Source organism: Amphiura filiformis, chromosome 14 (assembly GCF_039555335.1).
Source record: "Amphiura filiformis chromosome 14, Afil_fr2py, whole genome shotgun sequence".
Taxonomy (NCBI): Eukaryota; Metazoa; Echinodermata; class Ophiuroidea; order Amphilepidida; family Amphiuridae; genus Amphiura; species Amphiura filiformis.
This window is the reverse complement of record NC_092641.1, coordinates 21232187-21252048: the sequence shown is the minus strand read 5'-3', so window position 1 is coordinate 21252048 and position 19862 is coordinate 21232187. Positions and strand designations below refer to the sequence as shown.

At 37.6% G+C, this 19862-nt stretch overlaps 1 protein-coding gene across 1 annotated transcript; it reads right to left on the bottom strand.

Annotated features, from left to right (window-relative positions):
- Positions 1 to 1052: 1052 nt before the first annotated feature.
- LOC140169822 (DDB1- and CUL4-associated factor 8-like) lies at positions 1053 to 19820 on the bottom strand. The gene is made up of 10 exons (XM_072193124.1): positions 19722 to 19820; positions 15106 to 16110; positions 12376 to 12516; positions 11295 to 11392; positions 9215 to 9322; positions 7996 to 8126; positions 7185 to 7292; positions 6497 to 6747; positions 5308 to 5424; positions 1053 to 4355 (listed from the first exon to the last, which is right to left on the bottom strand). Exons 2-10 carry the CDS (start codon positions 16024 to 16026, stop codon positions 4230 to 4232), a joined length of 2001 nt encoding a protein of 666 aa, XP_072049225.1. The 5' UTR covers positions 16027 to 16110; positions 19722 to 19820; the 3' UTR covers positions 1053 to 4229.
- Positions 19821 to 19862: the final 42 nt, after the last annotated feature.

The following is a 19862-nucleotide window of genomic DNA, read 5'->3' as shown; positions in this document are numbered from 1 at the left end:
GCAGACACCGGCCACCTGTCTAGCTGAGCTGTACATAGGCTCAGCTCCTGCAGCAGCCGCTCCTCTCACCTAGTTCAGCACCAGATGGTCATTTTTTTACTTGCACTTATTATTTTGTGTTTCGTTCTGCAATGGTGGTGGGAATGTTGATTTTGATGTTGGCTCTGCACTGGATGAAGTATCTGCACACTTGGAGGGATACCAACCCGTTGGTCTACCAAGAATTTGTATAGAAGTAGAAGTAGAAGCCATAATACAGAGGGAGTATGGGTTTCACAATGATTAACCCTGACCAATTACATTTGGAAAACATACTCCCCCTTTGGAAGATATTTCCAAAATCTTTCACAAGGGGAGTGTGGATTTCAACTGGAATAGCCCATTTCGTGAGTATGAACTGGAAATGCACCCGGTCGGGGTAGTTTGAGCAGTCAGGGGTATCGAGACCAGCGCCCCCACTTTTGAAAACCTGCGTTTACCAAAAAACGGATTCCTGCAAAATTCTTTGGCAAGAATGAAATTCTAACCCTGCCTGGCATACACACCCTTCAGATGATTTGTTTATATCCCGCAAACATTTGCCTAATGGTGCTATGGGCTCAGGTAAAATTCCCACCAGCAAAAAAGGGCACAGCACTTTAATTCTTGTTGGGATTTTAGAGGAGGGAGGGAGCTCTCTATTTGCACATGAAATTTACCCCAAGGAAACGGAGCCCAAGTGCGTCATTAGGCAAATCTTTACGGTATTGTAATACTTAAGAAAACATGTCTAGTCCTTTTACAAGAAGAAATTAAAGTAATAAGCTGTAATATACCATAAAAAATGGCCAAATGGTGCAAATGGGCTCCCTTGACACAACTTGAATTTTAGGCACAAACTAGAAGTCCCTTCCCGTAAAAATCCCATCAACAAGTAAGGGCATGGACCCGTAATTGTGACCGTACACCACGAATGAGCCGTAAATGTCCTCAATTGTATTCTGAGTTACAGTGTAAAATGGGCATGAAGGTCATATTCATAGGTATTTCACTTTGGTGCTACATGTATCTCATTAAATGAGGTACACGTAGCACCAAATTGAGGTACCTATGAATACGACCTTCATGCCCATTTTACACTGTAACTCAGAATACAATTGAGGACATTTACGGCTCATTCGTGGTGTACGGTCACAATTCTAGTCTGGATTTTCAGAGGAGGGACCCCTTTACTTGTATATGAAATTTATCATAAGGCAAAGGAGCCCAGGTGCCGTTAGACAAATATTTACGGTGTAACATCAAATTTTGCACTGGTATATTCCATTTTAAACTCACACCCCTTCCCACGTGGAAGACCACACCATTATCTCAATTCCAGTTAGACCATATACGATCAATCAAGATAGTCTATACATCTACCTTGAGTCACAATGGCACTAGTCTTGAAGTTCAGCGTGTTCTGCGTTAGCTTAGCGTTACTTGGTGTATGTACATACTATTATGTGTGCGATCAACACGTAGCATGTGTACACGCAAGAAACTACGCAACCCAACACAGCACATGCTGAACTTCAAAGCTAGTGCCGGTGGCTTGAGATAGATATATAGACTATACATTTGTTGTCCTGTTTTTTTTGTGTGTAATACTATCGGAAAACTGAGAAAAATGCTAAAATCCAGTTAGATCTTTAAAAAAAGATGTTTACAGAAATTATGTTTGTAATTGCAAAATCTTCCACATCGCTGTTTTTGGATGAAATGGTTAGAATTTGAAAAGCCAAATTTTTCAATTTGGCTCAAATACCAAATTCTTATATTGCTCATGGGGGTGTGGTTTTCAAATAGAAGGGCCCATTTGGTATTGGATGCAACTACACTAGGTTCAAAATGCAGAATTCAAAAGGTCCTTTTCTTGTAATATCATGTTGTCCAGATTAATTGGTTCTCAGGGTGATTTTTTGATGTATTTTTTCCCACAAATTATTACCATAATTATCAAAACTTTGCTCATAAGCAACTAGACTATGATCAACGCTCTCTGGATGAAAAATAACTCTAATAATAGAAATCCAACTGTCCTCTTTATATAAATGTATTTAACATTTCTTATAGATACAATATTTTTACAACATTTATAATATTATCGATCAGCAATATAGTGAAAAATAATATGTGTAAACATGAACATGATAATTTAACCTTTTTCCACAAAATAAGATCTTAATGAACATTGTTGTTTTAATACACCATCTTCTTAATATAGCTGTGTAAAGGAAATGTGCATTTAGCAAATTCAATACCTGTGAAGCAGGGGATAAAATCATAATGCATCTAGAATCACTTGGATTTTTTTGTTCTTATTCCAAAAGTCAGTTATTCTGAAGATGAGTTATTCTGTGGGACCACTATTCTGAACACACTTTTTCCAATACTGGAAGTTCCCAGTTCCAAAACCCCAGAATAAATGCCTACTATGCCGACCCAATAAGCCAATTCGATAATTCAGAACAGAGTGCACTGTGGGAAGAAATATGGGGGATATCGCGATTGGGCTCACACAGTATTCTAATGTTGACGAACTTTGACCCTGTTGGGTCTGATTGTCCCCACAGAACTTTCATATAACATATTTAACCTACCTTGTAAGTGCCAGTGTTGTAAATGAAAATAAATTCACAGGAATTTTCAATCAAAGTTCATTCCCAAATTTGTCTATGGGTGGATTGTGTTAATATATCCCCTTTCGCGTCCGAGATTTTTACCCACAATGCACTCTGTTCTGAATTATCGAATTGGCTTATTAAACTATAGCTGACCTTTGGAATGACCAACCTTCAGAATGGGCTATTCCATTTAAAGACCACACTACCCCTGTGTAAGATTTAGCTGTCAAAGTCCTCCACAGAGGGAGTATGAGTTTCAAATAGAATAGACAGTTTGGTAACTTCTATTACTTACTCCAGTTATGGAAGATATAGGTAAAGCAATAAAACAGAAGGAGTATGGGTTTCAAAATTATGAACCCTGACCAATTACATTTGAAAAACATACGCCCCCTGTGGAAGATATGTCGAAAATTTTCCACATGGGTCGTGTGGATTTGAAATGGAATAGCCCAATACAGTAAAAGTACAAATTTATTTTTGTATTTTCGCGATCTCAGCAGCTACCGCGAAAATAATAATACACAAATATATTTTTCTGTGTATAGGTCAATAAGTAAGGAAGCTTTGAATCGCAATTTTAAAAAAAATAACAGTTTGCAATTAGCAAGGTAATTTAATAGTGCGGAAATTGTCACTTTTACAGTAGTGAGCCAGAGAAGATGAATTATGGGAAGAGTATTATATCTTCTCTTATAATGCCCTATCAAAGAACCTAAACCTGTTGAGAGGGATTTGATGAACACGGAAACAAATAAGGATAATCCACATTCCCCACACCACCCTGAATAATGGCGCTGGAAAACATTCAGGCTGTACCATGAAGCTTTCACATTATTCCTATTCAGTGATTACAATAATACATTTGGATTGGAACTTGGTGGTGCCCTCTTGAGCATGCCTGAATCAGGGGCGTAGCAAGAACCCTGGGGGCCCATGGACAAGGAGCAGTGCAGCGCCTTTTCATCATCTCCGTAATCAGCTTTATTTCATTTTCGCTTTTGTTCGGGGCCCCTGGACTTCATCCACCCTGTCCACCCATTTGCTATAGTCTATATCACTACCTCCAGTCAGCGTCACTAACTTTCAAGTTCAGCGTGTGCTGCATTGCATTAGCATTGCTTCTTGCGTGTACATATGCGCCACTTTGATTGTGCGCATAAAAGTATGAACACGCTAAGCTAACGCAGAACACGCTGAACTTCAAAGCTAGTGCAGCTTTAATTGGAGGTAAATAAATAGACTATACACCCCTGGTTTGAATTCGGGTGATGCTGGCTAGTAGTGTTCAAACATGGCACCCTTGCTCATCTGAGCATACACTGTGATACGGTCAAGCACAAGCAATACAAAGTTTCAATTGTATCATGGACAAAATATGAATACCCCAATTTTCATCCTTGCCTGAACAATTATAATGGCTAGTGGTGTAGATTATCCTTAACTTCTGCGAGTTTCAACCAAACATAATTCTTTTTGAACAAAGATTTCAAAAATTAAACCCAGATTGCTTAAGGGTATATATCACTACACTACCTTCATCCGGTCACCATGGTAACTATGTGTAAACTTTTCATATGAGGCTTAAGAGGGTGCACACTGCACATGTTCGCGGGGAAGATCACCATCATCGTCGTCATCATCATCATCGGATGCTTCACTATCTGAGGGCGATATGTCCTCTGCATCTATCTCACCAGCTTCTCGAGCCTTAAACAAAGAAAGGGGAAAGGAATTAAACACATGTGCCATTCAACTTAAATGTCACACCTGGTAGAACCTACTTTCTCATTCCTGTGTATATGTATAAGTTCACGTTTTACCACAAACTGAAAATTAAATACACCAAAAGTTAACATCATATAAAGTAATTTCCAATTTATCCCCAGATAATAACTCAAAACCTATGCATCAAATTTAAAAACTGAAATAGCCAGAAGCAGATCTGTTTTGCAAATTTTAATGCTTTATCCATCTTAAAAGCCCAAAACGTGTTGCAATTGTGACCATTTACATGAAAAAAGGTACAGATTTAAAAGTTGCACCAAAACCAATTCAACATTTTTTTGTTGCTTGAATGCCTGTTTGTCACTGGTCACTGTGGGTCATTCTTGATGACCATTCATGTAGAGAATGTAATGGAACACTGACTTGAATATCTTTTTAGTGCTACTTTGGATTCTGCACCATTTTTCATTCAAGGAAAAGGAGTCACCATTAGAATTTGAGCTATGCAGACAAATGGGGTATCAAAATTTGCATAACTCAAAGGGGTTTCTTCTGGCTACTTCAGTTTTAAAAATTGGATGCACAGATTTTAAGTTATTGTCTTGTAATAAAGGGGGTAATTACTTTATGTGATGTGTTTACTAGTATTCGCTGACGTAGTGCACATTCTTAACCATTGGTTACTGCTCTAAGCCTGGGCTCATACACCTGTTCCGAATTTTGATATGCCATAGGCTTTGTGTTGTGATCATTTCGATCAGTGGTTCGTAATAAAGAAAGCGTGATCCAGTTGACCTAGCAACAGCCATATTATAACATGTACTACGACAGCGAATAAAACACAGCAGTTTTGACTGATCCCAAGGTAAAACAAAGTATCTACTGGTTATTACCAAAGCAGATGCTTTATTTGTCCTTGGGAGAGTACACTTACCTGTCTTAGGGCCCTTCGTCTGAGATGATGCATAAGAAACATTAGCATGTGATTGTCAATAAAATCTGGCTCACTACGACGCTCCTCTTCCCGCTCCCGCCGATTGCTGAACATTGTCTGCAGGAGAAAAGAATGGAATGGTAAATTTATTGGGCTATTCCATTTATAATCCACACTACCCCTGTGGAAGGTTCAGCTAACGTCTTCCACAGAGGGAATATTAGTTTTGAATAGAATAGACAATTGGGTAACTTCCAAATACTCACCCAGTTGCGGAAGATATAGGTAAGCCATAATACAGGGGGAGTATGGGTTTCAAAATGATTTTAAACCCTGACCAGTTACATTTGAAAAACATACTCCCCTCATGGAAGATATTTCCAAAATCTTCCGCAGGGGAAGGGTGTATTTTAAACTGAATAGCCCATTACTACACTATTTTTCACCCTGATGTAGCACTGACGTCAGTGCTTATTTCATTTGGCGTAGTTTCAAATCGCTAGCGTTCGCTGAAAGCGCTGGCGCACACACGCACATGCTTAAAGACCCTGCATAGATGCAGACACAAAATAGCTGCATTAACATAATGAGGTCACTGCCAAATCAGGGTGGTATATACCATATCTTCACTTAACATCACCAATTACAAAAGCTGTTCTGATCTCTTCATGCAAGACAAGAATAGCAACAGTTTCTTAGCCACTTGAATTTTTCCCCATTTTTGTCTAAAATAGACTTTGTACAAAAATTTGTAAAATTGCTGTATACATGTATGTTCTTGAAAGACATAGATAGTGTCCTGTTTAGAATTATTTTAGCAATCATTCATGTCACCTTTGAATAATTATCATAATATTACAATCGCATGTCCATTTATAAAAGAAAGAAGCATGCCGAAATATAAAATAACATTATCAAATATAACTTGTGGGACAGGCTTTTAGGACAGGAATCCATACCAATTAGTGGGTTTTAGCGGGTTCGCTATCGGATAAGTTTAGAACTGCTTGTCTAAACTTGTCCGACAGCAAACCCGCTAAAAACCCACTTATTGTTATGAAATACAACAATGATAATAAAAAATCACACAAGGGGGCCTCTTGAGATACAACAGTATGTGATGCAGACGACACAATGTTGCATAGTTTAAGGACTGGATAGAAGAACTAGGAATAAAAACAACACATACCCTTTTTAGACCTTCCAATTTGGAAGTCTCTTTTGCTGTAGGCATCCACACTTTGACGTCATGGTCAAGACCACTGGTTGCTAGGACGGCACTGCTAGGATGCGATTCAAGACAGTTGATTACGCCCCCAACGTCACCTTTCATGTACTGCACGATGCGTTCACTTTCTTTTTCCCAGAGGAAGATATGGCCACAGTCGCTTCCGCTTACGATGAACTCACTTCGGGGGCCATAGAAGTTGACTCCTTTCACTGCAATTAGAAAATGCTATTGATATTTACCTAAACTTATTACCTCCCACAACCTAATCTGTGCACAAATAGGTCCGTTTAGGACCACAAGAAACCTCCTGTACCATTATAGCAAAACAATTCCATCACCCTGGTATAGCAGGGATAACAACGCTTAAGTATTGGTATTGCCCAACCCTAACAATATCGTACCCTTATCAACACACACTTTGTGTATAGATCAGGTCATGGGAGGTACTAGCGTGTACAGTGTATCCTACCCAGGACAATTTGCATGAGGTGTCAGATAATAATTTTTCTACCAACATCAACACCATCGCTGTGATTACTATCAAAGATAAAGATATCCTCATCAGATATCTACATTTATACCTCCAGTTATATGCATATCAGATATCTACCACCATCATATACATGCAGCATTACTTTGTACTTGCCTGTGGCATTATTGCGATGTCCTTTATAGCGATGGATTGCATCAGCGCCATCACTGTGACTGCTATCAAAAATGTAGATGTCTTCATCATTATAGCTGGCTAAGAGTTCTGGAAAATACAACAAAATAATATTATGAAAAAATAAGTAGATTCGTGACATTCCAGGATCTGTGATATTCCAAAAGCCTAAACTGTCAGCCAAATTTAACACTATTTCCGTGTCTTAGTTTTTACAACTTTCCCCCCAAATTTCATGGTGACAGTGAGGCAAAATTGGGCTATTTTCAACAAAAAAAAGTGGGAGAAAATTTTTTTTAAAGGGACTAATCAAAACAAAATAGGTATACAAAATTGGCCTAGAAAAGATGGCGACTGCTGATATATTAAAAGGCCAGAAATGCTACCCCTGGGTTTTGAACTGTGAACAAAACAAACTCTAAAAGTCTTGATTTGGGAAAATTTTCCTTCTTCTAATATCCTGGTTAAAATGGGAATTCAAAAAGAAGGCCAAAACAAGTTCAAAGTAGGACCAAAATAAGCTGATAATTGGATGAATACACTTGAATCTTCAATCAGTCAATTCAGTCACAGTACTTCAATTAAGAAGGCACTCAAGTGAAGTGGATGGAGTCAATTTGGCTTGTATTAGTCTTAGTGGTTTAGCCTGTTTTGGTCTTCTGTACTTTTGAGTGTTTTGATCCTACTTTTGAATGCTTTTTTATTGTCAGCCAATACTATTTCCCAAATCAAACTGAAAGATTAAAAGTAGGACGATTTTTCCAATTTAAGACACTGTGTATAGGCACCCTACCTGAGCCGTCATGTGAGTAAACGCAGCATGTGACATTAGCTCTGATATCGCTATCGACAAGGTGATGAGGGCAGAATTTCTTGACGATACCGTTGGTTTCGTCGTCTGATATTCTACGCTTATCGTATACTCTAAAAAAAAGAAAGAAACATTCATGGTAAGAAATATAAATGAAACCTTCTATGTAGTATAGTCCCACCCCCCAATTTTGAAAAATGTTCACCTCAAAACGGGGTGGGACTATACTCGAGTCAGTACAGTAATACAAGGTAATACTTTAAAATTGATTTATATAATGGTGCTTGCTCATAGTAGAAATACCATAATGTAAAAACTCACCTGTTTATTTAAGAAATAAAGGCTAATGCATTATCCTTCACACGAAAACAATGTGTCCGAGGCAGTAAAAACGTAAATAATGGGCGAGGCGCAGCCGAACCCATTATTTAAACATTTTTACTGCCGAGGACACATTATTTGTGTTTAAAGGATAATGCTGCACCCTTTATTTCTATTCTATTACCACAAACATGACAAAATAGTGCGATTTAAAAAGAAAATATCACATTTTTTGCCAAAATATTTCAAGTTGTTTACCTCAAGGTGGAGCGCCTACGCGTAGCCAAAGCGTAAGTGATATAGCGAGTATTGCAGAACGCATAACCAAGCGTAATGCTTTGCGTAGAATGTGCAACAACGCTAATATACTGCATCACGCTTTGCCCTGCGCTGTGATGCGAGAAGTTGCCCTGGCCACTTTATTGCTAATTAATGGTCTTTCACATGACACGTTTCAACAAATCACAGTGCGCGATTTTGAATAATCGGTCGTGGGGGTAATAGAATTGCATATAATTCTGGTCTATAGTGGGATATGTTTGCACATTTTCAGTTCTGAAACTGTTTGTGATTTCAAATTCTTACACATCAAACCTGAGTCAAAAATATGTTTGCTGCATGGCTTTTAACTTCGGGCTCTGAAATTAACTTCGAAAGGTCCCTGCAAAAGGTGCAAAAAAAACACCAAACTAGTCTGTCTCATCTCATGTTGAGGTAACACCATGTTGGGATTTTCTAGTGGCAGATTTGAATCACGCCCGCTCACCTGTAATCCCACAGGGGGTACACAAATGGGTAGAATAGTGATTTGTCCCTACACAATTTTTCAAAATACTCCCCAGGTAAAATCATGCTACATGATTTGTGATTGTGTACTTACCTTACATAATGATCTCTCCCACCAACGGCAAACTCATTGGTGTTGACAGGGTTCACAAAGATGGTATACAATGCCACCTTCTTGTCACTTTCTTTGACAGTAACCAGCCTGCAATGCACATACATTTGTAAGATTACAAATATTTTTACATTCAATCTGGTTGTTAGCTAGCCACCTGTCATTTTGGACAGGATGCTAAATGGTGAAAATGATGGGCACATGTCAAATCCTAGCTGGCCACGCGTTTTGAACTCGCCACCCAAAAATGGTGGTGTTGTTACGCTTTTCCAAATCGAGACTCGTTCAAATTGTTATATCTCTGCTTAAACAAAAGGTATTGAAGTGTGTTTGGTGTCATGTTGTAGCTAAATGTGTGCCCTAACAGACCTCCAAAGGAGAATTGTTTATCAGCTAAGATAGTGGAGTTAGAGTTGTTTAAGTTCAGAATGACCGAGGTGGGGGATGAGGCGGTGGCGGATGAGGCGGTGGCGGTATGTGCAAAGTCTATGGGAAATAAAGATTTTTGTGTGTGCGTTGAATCAACCGATCATATCTTTGCATCCATATGGGCTACAGACATGGTGAAGAGCTCTTTTGAAAGATTATTTATTCTGCTAATTGTTTTTAATCATTTTGAACTCTTTATGATTGGTTTAGTCTATGAAATGCAAACTTTTAAGTGCATGACTACCTGTTTTCATATTAAACACTGTAGTAAGCAATGCGGATGTCTTCAAAATCTAAAAGTTGCCCTAAATTTGTAATTACTTATCCTATCATAGTCAAAGTTTACATTTTCTGAGAGGAAATTTAATGAGGAATCTAAATATGGACTTACTTTTTTTGTATGGGCTAGGGGTAAAATGTTTCAGTTCAAAATATGTTGAATTGTAAAAAAATTTGAACATATTTTGGGACACCCTGTATTCCAAGATTACCAAACAGCTGTGATTTTTTTTTCCAAAATCAGTGGGCTCCCCTAACCTCTAACCAAATCAATGTTGTTTACTCTCAGTTTATAACTGCAAGTTAGTAATAAGCAATGCATTAACTGACCCATTTTTTATTAGGATTTTTTTTATTCCACCCTGTATAACTTCAAGGTCACCCTGTACAATGAGTTGAAATGTGTATATTCAAATTGCTTATGCCTTCAGCTTTCCAAAAATGTATACTTTTGCTAGTTTAGGGTTGATAGTTGTGGAGATATTCTAATTTGAAACTTGATTGGTGTAAAAATTCATAATATTTGCGATGTAACGCTAAGGGTGGCGAGTTCAAAACACGTGGCCACCTAAGACCATGGATTAAATAAAAAGTGTAACTAGAATTATGCGGTTCGTAATTAAGGTGGCCCCATATCACTTGAACCAGCCACAGACCTCATACCACCACTAAGAGGACAATCACACATCAGTGACATTTATGGAAGAGGGCAAACTCCAATATGACATCAAAGATTGTGACCCAGGAGCTTTAGTTGACGGGTCTGATGTACTACTCCAACCCCAGTGCTGAAGAAGTGATACTAGGATGAGCCACAGAAATTTCATATGAGTTGAAATTAACCTTGCTTGTGAAAATAAGTCTTAAAATTTGCCTGCATTATCTCATGGTTGTTTGATGGGATCATTTATTAGTTTTTCAAACAAAACATAATGTACAACCAAATTTTAGGCTTAAACAGCTAAAAGTGATATCATGCTAATGTATACAGATGCTTTTGAGTCATTCGCAACTTTAATTTTCCCTCTTTTACAAAATTATTCACTTTTATAGCATTTTTTAAAGCTTGTTCGGATATAAAATGTGCTTATTAATGACAAAATTGGTGGCACTATTTAGTTACTGGAAATTACTCTTTCAAGCTTTAATTGCTTTTATCGTTTGATAAAATATGTTTATAAAATGTCCTTGTTGCTTGTTTCACCTATTCCAGCTGTTTTAATGGCAGTATTAATCACCTACCTCTTGCAAATAAAGAAATATGATTTAGGATAAATAGCGCCATCTATAGTTTGCATTTAGTTAATAATGAAGCCAATTCTATATACATCAAACAACCATGATCTGTACTTACTTGTTAGGACGAAGTGTATCTCTCAGATCAATGCCAAACACTGCAGCATCTTCACCACATGATAAGAACTCCACAGGTGAGTCTGGCTCTAAACCAAGCTGAAGAGACAATGATGGTGCAAGCATGTTTTAAAGACATTTGTCACACAGTATAGATCTTGATTCCTGCAAGGGAGTTTTGCAGGAATAATTTGGTTCTTACAGTAAGATTATTTGCTTCAAGTCCCAAGATAAATGTTGTTCTTCTTTGGCTAGTTAAAATATCGGTCAAAGTTGATCTTTCGGGTTGGAATTTGTAACATTGCAGTTATGTTTCAGGGTGGGGTGGTCCAACTCAACACAAAAGTTGGCAACCATGAGAGTTACCAAATATCGTGGAAAAGGGGAATTTTTTGGCCAGTAGCAAGGACCGCAAAATTGGCAAAATAGGGGTATTCAATTTGCACTGTCCATAAAATTTGGATAAAAGGGGTGCTTGGGAAATCCGGTTATTTCATGTCAATTGAAAAGGAGTGTTTGAAATTCTAGTCATTGAAAACCACAAAGAAGGGTTTTTTTTTTACCAAATTTTGTCCTCTAATTTGCATGAAAAAAAGGGGGTAAATTTGATGAAAAATCATTGCTTTTGTTGTGCCCGGGTACCTGGTGCATTTTTGTACCCGAAATTGCAAAAATTTTCAACTGATTTATTTTTTCGGTTTTGTAGTGTCTCTGGACCTAGACCTCAATGCTAGGATCATTCATGGTTGACCTAAAAAAAAAAGATTGCACAATGTATTGTGTTTTTAATTTCGGGCACCCGGGCAGGGTATTTCCTGTAATGTAATCTCGGTCGGGTACCAGCGAGCCCGCCCAAAAATCCCTGGCTTAGTGTGCATTGAGTTTTGTCACTTGCACTTTAAAAAATTTCTGTCACAAACCTCTAAATCACATTTAATATATAGTGGGATATTTTCACGATTTTATCAGTTCTATAAGTTCTGGGTTATACACATAAATATTTTCGATAGGTTAAAAATTTGCGGCTGCATGAAAATTAAACCCCAGTGAAGTCTAAAAAGAGTTTTATGTTTAAAACATACCTTATGTGCAGCTTGCTTGTGTTGTACTATTTTCCTTGTTCCTTTACAAACACCAGTACTTGACAACTCAGCAACACGGACCTGACCATCTCTGGCACAACTCACCAATGTAGTGTCTCCACTGAATGGCATGAACTTGGCCTGAAATTGGTATGTGTAAGAGAATGAAAATTAACAATTCCATAAAATAGAATGTGATGTTTTTTTCCAGTAAGGGTCATTCCATATGAAATCAAGGAGTCGCCCCACCTGACCCCCTCAGATTTGCTTTATATTTTAGTCATATGTTGTACCTGTAAAAATATTAAAAACCTGCAAATTTGAGGTCTGTAGCTCTTACGGATTTTCTGTGACAGCCATTTAAAGTTGGAGTAGCGAGGTCTAAATTTGGACCCAAAAGTTGCCCTTTAAATAAATTTCATCTTTGGGAGTCTGTGCCTTCTTTATAAAAAGAAAGAGAGGTCTGAAACTTTGTATACACACTAACTGCATGCCCAATTTGTCAAAAATAAAAATAAAAAAAATTCTGTAATTAACGGCGTTGTGTCACGGGGTCATTAAATATGCAAGAAAAATGTAATGTTTTCTAAACTGGCAAGTTTAGCCCCTAAATTCACATTTTGGTCAGATTAATTTTTTTGTTGTCACTGATGCTATATATAGGATAAATACAATGCATATCCAAAAATTGAGGTCACAACTCATTTACATTTGGAACAGCGCCCTCACGAAGATGAAATTTATTGCAAATTCAACATTTTCAGGGGGCCCAAAGTCGATGTGGTCCACCTTCAAAATTTATAAAACATCACTTTTATATAACTACTAGTCTTAAATTACAACTTTGCTAAGTCCCAGTAATTGTATAGGTTGACTTCATATAAAATGACAAGCCCAAAGTTGACCATTTTCTTATGATTGCATGTAGTGCAAATGTGCAATTCGGAAGGCTTGAAAGTCAAATTGGCCCCAATATTGAAAATAAAATGGAAATAAAAGTAAATAGGGCCAATAACTATGCATCTAGTCATTTATTTTCAATATTGTGGCCATTTTGACTTTTAAACCCTAAACCTTCCGAATTCGCACATTTGCAGTACATGCAATCATAAGAAAATGGTCAACTTTGGGCTTGTCGTTTTATATGAAGTCAATCTATAAAATTACTGGGATTGAGCAAAGTTGCAATTTAAGACTAGTAGTCATATAAAAGTGATGTTTTATAAATTTTTAAGGTTGACCACATCGACTTTGGGCCCCCCTGAAAATGGTGAATTTGCATTAATTTTCATCTTCGTGAGGGCGCTGTTGGAAATGTAAATAAATGGTCACCTCAATGTCTTGGATATGCATTGTATTTGTCCTATATATCGCATCAGTGACAACAAAAAACAATTAATCTGACAAAAAATGTGAATTTAGGGGGGCTAAACTTGCCAGTATACAAAACATTACATTTTTTTTTGCATATTTAATGACCCTGTGACACAACGCGCAATTACAGACATTTTTTTTACTTGTTGACAAATTGGACATGCAATTATAGGGCCAATAACTACTCATCTAATCATTTATTTTTAATATTGTGGCCAATTTGACTTTCAAGCCTTCCGAATTCGGCACATTTGCACTACATGCAATCATAAGAAAATGGTCAACTTTGGGCTTGTCATTTTATATGAAGTCAACCTATACAATTACTGGGACTTAGCAAAGTTGTAATTTAAGACTAGTAGTTATATAAAAGTGATGTTTTATAAATTTTGAAGGTGGACCACATCGACTTTGGGCCCCCTGAAAATGTTGAATTTGCAATAAATTTCATCTTCGTGAGGGCGCTGTTCGAAATGTAAATGAGTTGTGACCTCATTTTTTTGGATATGCATTGTATTTATCCTATATATAGCATCAGTGACAACAAAAATAATTAATCTGACCAAAAATGTGAATTTAGGGGGGGCTAAACTTGCCAGTTTACAAAACATTAAATTTTTTCTTGCATATTTAATGACCCCGTGACACAACGCGCAATTACAGAAGAGCTACAGACCTCAAATTTGCAGGTTTTTAATATTTTTACAGGTACAACATATGACTAAAATATAAAGCAAATCTGAGGGGTCAGGTGGGCGACTCCTTGATTTCATATGGAATGACCCGTAAATTAGCTTAGAAACACTATACTATTCAGCAAAGTTCAATCGCCGACGAAATTTCCACTGCGTGATGAGAATTTTCACTACCGAGCTTGTAATAACCTGGCTCAGATTTCAGTTTTAAAAGCATTGCATCGGAGTCTGCATGAATTGGACATGAGTCTGCATTTGATGAAACTCTGTGAATTTTAAGACTTAATTTACAAATCTTGTACATACATTAATGTACACATAGTCCTGCTTTATAATTTAAATATATGCAAATTATCAACCATTTTTTAGCCTTCACAAAAAAATGCAGCTTATTCATTTGGTCTCCATGCAAGCCAATCCAAAATGGCTAATATCCAATAGGCTAAAATTGATTTGAAATCCAAACACCCCCTATATGGAAGACATGACCTTAATCTTCCACACAGGGGGGTGTAGATTTGAAATGGAGCCACCTATTCAGGTAACTTCATTTGAAATTCACACTACCTGTGGGGAAGATTAAGATCATCAGGCCTTGTATACAGATTTCAACTGGAATGTTACACATAGGTTTATAGAGTAAGGCCTCCCATCCTCTTACCTGAAAAACATTACTTCTGTGTCCACTCTCATAGACAAGTACTGGTTTTTTCTTCGCCCAATCCCACAGCACCACCTCTAGATCGTCACTTCCACTCGCTAACAAACTACCGCTCTGATTAAAATGTAACGTATTCACACAACCGTCATGATGCTTCAGTTCACAGTACTTATCAAATCGGGATACTAGATGCACACTCCCTAGTGCTCCGGTACAAAAGTCAAATCTGTTTCTAGGCGTGCCTAGTTCCCTGGCGCGGAGTTGTGGTATTGCATGCCACTTTGGCTTTGGAAGTGGCTTGCTTAATAGTTCATCTTCAAAGTCACTTGATAATTCTGGTTCGCTCTTTTTATCTGTCTCTTCATCACCATCTGGCCTTTCTACGTCGCTATCGGTGTCGCTGCTGTCGACTTCTTGTCGCCTTCTTCTCCTCGTTACCTCTATCATGTCATCTGCATTCTCATCACTATCCTCATTTGATTCATCCTTTTTTGATTTCTTTTTAACCTTCTTTAATGCCTTTGTTTCTTTCTTCTCCTCGTCCTCCTCTTCTAGCGACGCAGCTGCTTCACATGCACCCTTTTCTTCATCCTTTTCCTCTTCTACTGGAGCAGCATCACTTTCAGCATCCTCATTAGAGACTTTCTTTGATGCGTCCACCTGCTCGCCATCTTCTTTTGAACCCCCATCATCACCATCTTCCATCTGTTCTGCATCACCGGAATCACTCACAACATGATCATTTGTGGTTTTGCTTTTCTCTCCCGATACAGCTGCGGCTGCTGCTGCCATGGACTCCTCAGTGTGGTTATTTGTGTCTTTATCGTTGGCAAGTTCTGGAGGAGAAGACTCGTTATCTAGTTGTAATTTATCCACATCGATATCCATGTGGTTAGTTGATGCTGACGCTTCCTCTGTCATCTTGAAGAATGTCTGGTAGTTTCACACCATTAAAGTGGCAAGAGAACAGGCTTATTTTAACGAACATTCAACCACCAATTATTTCTGAAGGAAAAAAAACAAACAAATTGACATGAAACCAACCATAATGTATTTTCCAGTTCAATACAAAGCTGAGATTTGCATGTCCATGTACCCGTTATTTCCTTTGGGTATAGGCTCATTATGCAGATAAAATAAAAATGTCAGCTGACACAATTTGAAAGTATGAATTGGATCTACATGCACATGAGCACATGCCTCTTACATGAGGTTTTTTGTTTGTTTGTTTTTTTTACAAAAGAGGCAGACACCCTCTAGTTTGAGCAACAAAATTCCAGTGGCTATACAAACATACCGTACATGTTATTGGAAGACCAATCTTTGTGAATTGTGAAGGTGGATTTTTTAAAACAGGTACCGGTACTGGTGCATTGATGGAAATCCCACAAGTTTAAAATGCTCACAATTGGCATACCAAAACAACTTGCTCCTCCCTCCCTCTGACTTGGCCAGCAAAAACTGATTCCCCCTCTCAGTCTTCAACCCTTCCTGCACAATGTCAAGGAACGGTATATGCATTAGGTTAAAATGAAAGTCGAATTCTTAGTTTCCTGTCATCCGCCCGCATCACCTTTTCAATTTCACCAAAACTCTCATTATTTTTATAAAAAAGTCAATTATCTGAAAATTGAGATAGAAATAATCAAAATTGAAACTCTCGAAATGTTTGACATCCCCTGCTGATCATAATCAGCAGTTTTTCTTACAAAATGTAGTTGTAGGGGTAGAGGATGCAGTAAATAATGGAAATTTAAGGATTACCTCATGAATCATCTTTCTAGTGATTACAAAAATTGCAAATTTCTTTTCATTTGAATTTGTTTGCCAAAAAGTCTTAGCCCCCCCCCTGCACATGTTGGGATCCCAATTTGCAGGTTTACCTAAGGCCGTGTAAAATTAATATTTTGGTTCTCGCCCCTCCTCCTCAATTTCTGGGATTTGTCAGATTTTTTTTTTTTTTTTAGATTTTTCAATTTTTTAGACTTTGGAATGATTTATGAAATCTTCATACATGGCCATGCGTTTTGAGTTGGGCCGGTAATGCGTTACATGTTTTCGCGAGATGAAAATAGCATGTTTTTTCGTTTAGATATGAATATCTTTCACATATTATACCCAACATATATAAAAGTATACATTTTCTGGCTGCAAATGAACCAAGGAATCCAAAAATGCACTTTAAATTGACACAGGGTGTAACACTAAGGAGTTATGAAACTGAAAATACCAAATATTTTAGGGAAAAAATGTAAAATTTGACAAATTAAAAAAAAAAGTTAGCTTCACCCCACATATTTAAAAGTTCCATATTTGAATTCCTCTCAGTCAGATACATATATAACATCATAGGGTTCAATAAAATTAAAATGAATTTGCGCCAGCCTCATTCAAGGCATATTTTCCCATTGACTTTAATGTGTAACCCGAACGGAAAATAAAATATGCAAAATTGCTTCTCAAAGTAAATCAAATTACCTAGAATATGATTGTATGGTGTTATAGTATGCAGTTTAAAGTGAATTGTAAACATGTGAAAAAAGAAATGGACCTCTTGCATCATATGACCCCTAAGGGTCACTTTTATTAAATTTGCTCCTCCTGATCCTCCTCCTCCTGATCCTCCTCCACCCCGCACATTATGCTAATTAGATGCAAATTATTCAAATGTTGTTAACTTTTTACAACTTTTTTAAGGTTTACTGTATTGGTCTCATCACGAGCTTTAATTTGACACCAAATTTAACTACATAGGCTGCATATTAACTGAGAAAATTAAAAAGATGAAGTCTAAAATGTCGCGCGCATGTAACATCTCCACCTATTTACTGGCCCAATTCAAAACGCATGGCCACATATAAATAAGTTTATTAGAGAACAAGCATCACTTCCAAGTCTTTTTGTGGTACTCTAGGGGTTTATCCTCAGAATCTCACATTTGAAAAAAAAAAAGGGCCTCATCGTTTCCTCGAGCACTGTTGGAGAAGACCAAAACTACTGACAATGCTAATTTTACATTGAAAAAAAAAAAACAAAAAAAAAAACACCTCCCTCCCTCATCAATTCATGAAAATCCTCTGGACGAGAACCAAAACATTAATTTTATACGGCCTAAAATGGTCTAGATAGGCCCTATAGTAAGATATATGTATTCCTAGGGCCTACTGTTTGAAGCCTTTTTACTAGTATTAGAGCACTTAATTTAAAGGCGCCCATGAATGTGTCCCAAAAATTGCTTTCCCCCCTCCCTTTTGGCTAGCCTAAAATTTCTTGCCCACAATTTTACCCTCCACCACCTGGGGGTATTGCACAGCCCCCTCCTGGGCTTTTAAATGAGCAGGCTGCAGTGCAGGACATTTTGCAAATTGCATTGTCATATTAAAGGTATGTACATGTACATTCATCTCATGAATGTGTGCCAAAAATTTGTTTTGACTTGCCAAATATCTCTTACTGCTCCCTTTTGACCTGCCAAAAATTACTTGCCCCCCCTTTTTTTTGGGGGGGGGGGCACCCAGCATGCGCAGCACAGACAGAGCAATGTGGTGTGAGTCACACTGTGACTACCTATCCAGTTGATAGTTAAAGGTTGATGTCAACTTCATACTTGGCAGTGGGGTTTGACCCCACTCTTTTTATTTTACCCCCGCCCTTTTAAATTATTGAGGCACCCTTTATATTGAAAATTCCTGACCCCCATGCTTTTTGCTGAGGCACCCTTTATACTGAAAATTCCTTACCCCCACCACTTTTTGCTTTTTCCCCCTATCTGTATACATTGATGAAGTCACAGGCAGTTTGGTTCGAAGCAAATCAAGTACGCCGAATTCTGCACATCTATCATCACACGATAGCCTAGTGGATGTAAACATGCATCAAATGGAATTTTATCTTGCGATATGGTTTGCTGGCAGTGATTTTGCAGTTATTCTTGTGGTTTGGCACTTATTCTAGGATGATTTTATCATTCAATGAAAATATATTGTAAGCTGGCACTCCCACCCTTTTTATTTTACTCCCACCCTTTTATATCAATCCACCTTTTTTACCAACAAAGTTTAAACCCCCACCCTTAAAGGATTTTCCAAATTTCCAAGTGGCACCCTTTAAAAAGGGTGCCCTGCGAACAGTGAACTTGTTCGAAAATTTCTAACTTCGTATGAACACCCGATAGCTTGTGATCATGTCGTCGTGCATAAAAGATAGATTTTTCGATCAAATGTCAACTTTCACTTTTCAACCTGATCGAGTGATTTCAACGTTGATGTGTCCACTGGGCAAACACAGCTGAACAATTTAACCCCCTTCTCCAGGATTTGATATTTTGTATTATGATACACTTGGGACTTGTTGTAGTTGCTTTTGGCTTCGTTCCCAAACCAATGTGCATGTCATTGCATACAGCCGCCTTACACTGGTTAAAAATAATTTACATTCATTGAACATGTTGAAATTGAATGCGTGAATGACAAAACATTCCCGATCTCGTACCTATATACAACTTACAAGCATTGCAAGGTTTTTTCATAACATCACACAATCATGCAATATATCCTTTTCTGTCAAAGCTTGTATTATTATGTTTAAAAAGAATTGATTTTGCTCCGTTTGCTTACCAAAGTCCTCTTTCCGTCTCGCCATTGCACGAACTTCGACCCCCAGTTATTTCTGGAAATTGTTTTTGTTTACAAGTCTGTACTAGGATTTAATTTATGCATAAATTCCGCCCTCTACACTATGCGTTTATCTTTCATTTG